Here is a 2,926-nt window from a genome sequence, read left to right on the forward strand (position 1 = left end):
ATAAAAGCACAGCAGTTGTTTCCTCCTCAGACCTCTGACTCACTCTGTTGTAAATGTGATTATGTGTTATGTGAGTTAATCTGCTGCAGCTTTAAACCCTGCTGAATGTTTGGCCTGTTCTTTACTTCACAATACGGCCCACGTGTAATCACCACACACACACACACACACACACACACACACACACACACACACACTCTGTTACACTAAGTGACGTCCTCCAGCCTGTAAACATGTAAACATGGATCCTGTGAACAAACAGACTAACACATACCTCCTTAAAATAAAACAAGAGGCTGGAAATTAAATGTGACGTTCAGGAATTACCTCTCCTCACAGCTGTGATGTCACATGACCACACCCCTGTATTACTGAGACATGAACCTCCATCTTTAGACCTGAACACATCCACAGTTCATCAGCTCCAGGTCTCATGTCTCCACACAGACTGAACAGTCCAGCCTCCATCTTTAACTCCTACTATCTGACTGTTACCTGCTCAGGTCGAACACAGAACAAGCAATAACTGATCATGTTCAACTGTAGTTTATTTTATTAAAAAGACCAGGGTGCAAATATGAAATTAAAAAAAATAAAGACAAGCATATCATTTTTAAGCATTTAATACAAACTTAATATAAACTATTTCAGTCCCTCTTGACATGTAAGACACTGACTCAAAATACTTTGTTATACTGTATTTTTTTTTTTTTATCAAGTATTGCACAATGTAGGTACAAAATTAATATTCATACGATTACATTTTGTCCATAGTATAGCAAAATCTTTTTAACCTCTTAACAGAAAATACAATTCATCTTTCAGAAAAAGCAAATATTCCTACATTTGAACTCCACCACTAAGGAATACTCTGTACACAATCTTCAGAATATTTCATGTTTTTCTTTTTTTTTTTTTTTTTTTTTTAAAGATGGATTTCTTTAACAATTATCTTTAAAAAAAAAAAAAGAAAATAAGGAAAAGCTGCTGCAGCCATCACAGATCACTGGAGTAGTAAAAAGATATAAATGCAACACCATGTCATAGAAACAATATATACTCTGATATCTTACAAACTCTGTACTAAATTAAATTATACAATTAGAAAAAGACCAAGTAACCCACTTAGTAGTGCCAATTCATAAAAATCAGCCTTGTCTTACCACCTGTAAAATACTGTAAGAGGCCAAAACTTTAAGCTTGTATTCTTTTTTTTTTTGTATTTTCTCAACATAGTAAAAAATTTTGTGCTTGGTTGGCAAAAAGGAAAAAGAAAAACAATGATGCATGTTGAATTGAAGTAACAAGCTTGGATGTGTTTGTACAACAAGCTTTGAGTAGAAACAAACTCAAGGGGGCCACAGTAGAAACTCCCTTGGGCACATGCGCTTGACTGACTAGACACTACATCCTTGAAAGTCCAGTTTCTAAGTGTGCGTTTTGTTTTTCCTTCTCTTTGAGCCACCATCATTCATAAATAACATCGTGATGATGAGTTTAGTTAGCCATGACTGGCTGGAATTGCTGGTTAGAATACTGCATGTTGCTCAGACTGAAGTTGAGGCCATCCATTAGAGACTTGTCGTTGAGGCTTCCGTAGGCTGCGAACATGTCAAAGGCATTGTTGTACTGCAGGGTGCCCAGGCCCAGGGAGCTCTCCCCAGGGAAGACGGCTCCGGGGCTGGCCTGGGCCTGGAGGCTGGGGAACACAAACTCCTTGGCGTTGGGGGACAGAGCAGAGGCCTTCTGTTGCTGCTGCTGCCCCAGGCCCAGCCCGTACAGTGAGTGCATGGACGTGGAGATGGCTTTCTGCTTCAGTAGGGTGTTGACATTCAGACCCAGGTTATTGGTGGGGGAGGTGCGGGCCACCTTGGTGCTACTGCCACTGTTATTGTTGTTACCACGACCACTGCTCTTCATCTTAGTGGAGCCGAATTTGGTGGCAGCGAAGGTGGCAGTGGTGAAGGTTAAGGGCTGGGTGGAGCGTGGCATTAGGGAGGGGCTCACGGCAGCCGACTGCCCGAAAGGAGGGGAGGGAGAGCTGGACTCTGAGGAAGCCCCGACAGGGTCGCTGATTGGCATGAAGACCTGGGCCTCAGGATTAAAGCTGTTCTTGATCTCCTTGTCCAGCTCTGACCCGTTCTCATTGTTATCGTCCACATAAAGCACCTTCACCGGTCCCTTCTCCCCAATCTGGTAGGAAACCTCAAATGGGTCGATCCACACACTAAGGTCCTGAGGGAGGTTATTCCGGACGTCGCCGATGTCCAGCCCGCTCTCTTTGGCTGCCTGCTCCACCACGGGGTCCACCTTCTCCCCTACATGGATGCACCTGAACCCTGAACCTTTGTATGGCTTATCCGGATACCAGTGGCCTTCATATTTTTTCTTCAGCTGCCTCTCGAGCTCCTCGCCGAAGATATTCACACGTCGTCGAGGGAGTTTGTTGTATAAATAGGAAATAATAAAGTTGAGTGCTACTTGAATTTCAAGCTGCATAGCTGCTTCAGTGGCGAGAGAGATTCTTTTTCCGTCACAGAGTTGCTTTTACAGAGCGATGCAAAAACCTCCGAGGCAGCAGTGACCAGTGTGAAGGAGCAAGTCTGATTGAGAACTTGTTGCCAAAGTGAATATCCTTCCTGCAGCAGAGTTAGATTCAGGATCCTGGAACAGAGAGAAAGACATTGAGACTCTGATGCCAAATAACTCAGCATTATAAAATTGGAAACCCTTTATTATCAACGACATGTTTTTTGTATTAACTCAGACTGTTCACCTCCACACGGGAGCCTCTATCTCAGCTGTACAATATCAACAGCTATAAATAAACACAGGTCAGTGGCTCCAAGACGGTGTCAGCAGCGTGTGTTCCCCTGCGGTCTAATGTGACAGATAAACGCAGCCACGGTTGACCTCTGCGGAGGGC

The 2,926-nt window shown here is 43.4% G+C and overlaps 1 protein-coding gene across 1 annotated transcript in view; it reads right to left on the minus strand.

Moving 5' to 3' along the window:
- Nucleotides 1-530: 530 nt before the first annotated feature.
- Nucleotides 531-2,926, minus strand: part of LOC111667095 (protein Tob1-like) — a 3,425-nt gene continuing 1,029 nt past the window's right edge. Inside the window, exon 2 of the mRNA XM_023422678.2 lies at nucleotides 531-2,664. Coding sequence (XP_023278446.1) covers nucleotides 1,498-2,499 — 1,002 coding nt within the window. The 5' untranslated portion in view covers nucleotides 2,500-2,664 and the 3' untranslated portion in view covers nucleotides 531-1,497. The remainder of the gene's footprint in view (nucleotides 2,665-2,926) is intronic.

The sequence above is a fragment of the Seriola lalandi genome, unplaced genomic scaffold, assembly GCF_002814215.2.
Source record: "Seriola lalandi dorsalis isolate HSWRI2012SDOR001 ecotype SW California unplaced genomic scaffold, Sedor1 jcf7180002054683, whole genome shotgun sequence".
NCBI classification, from domain to species: domain Eukaryota; kingdom Metazoa; phylum Chordata; class Actinopteri; order Carangiformes; family Carangidae; genus Seriola; species Seriola lalandi.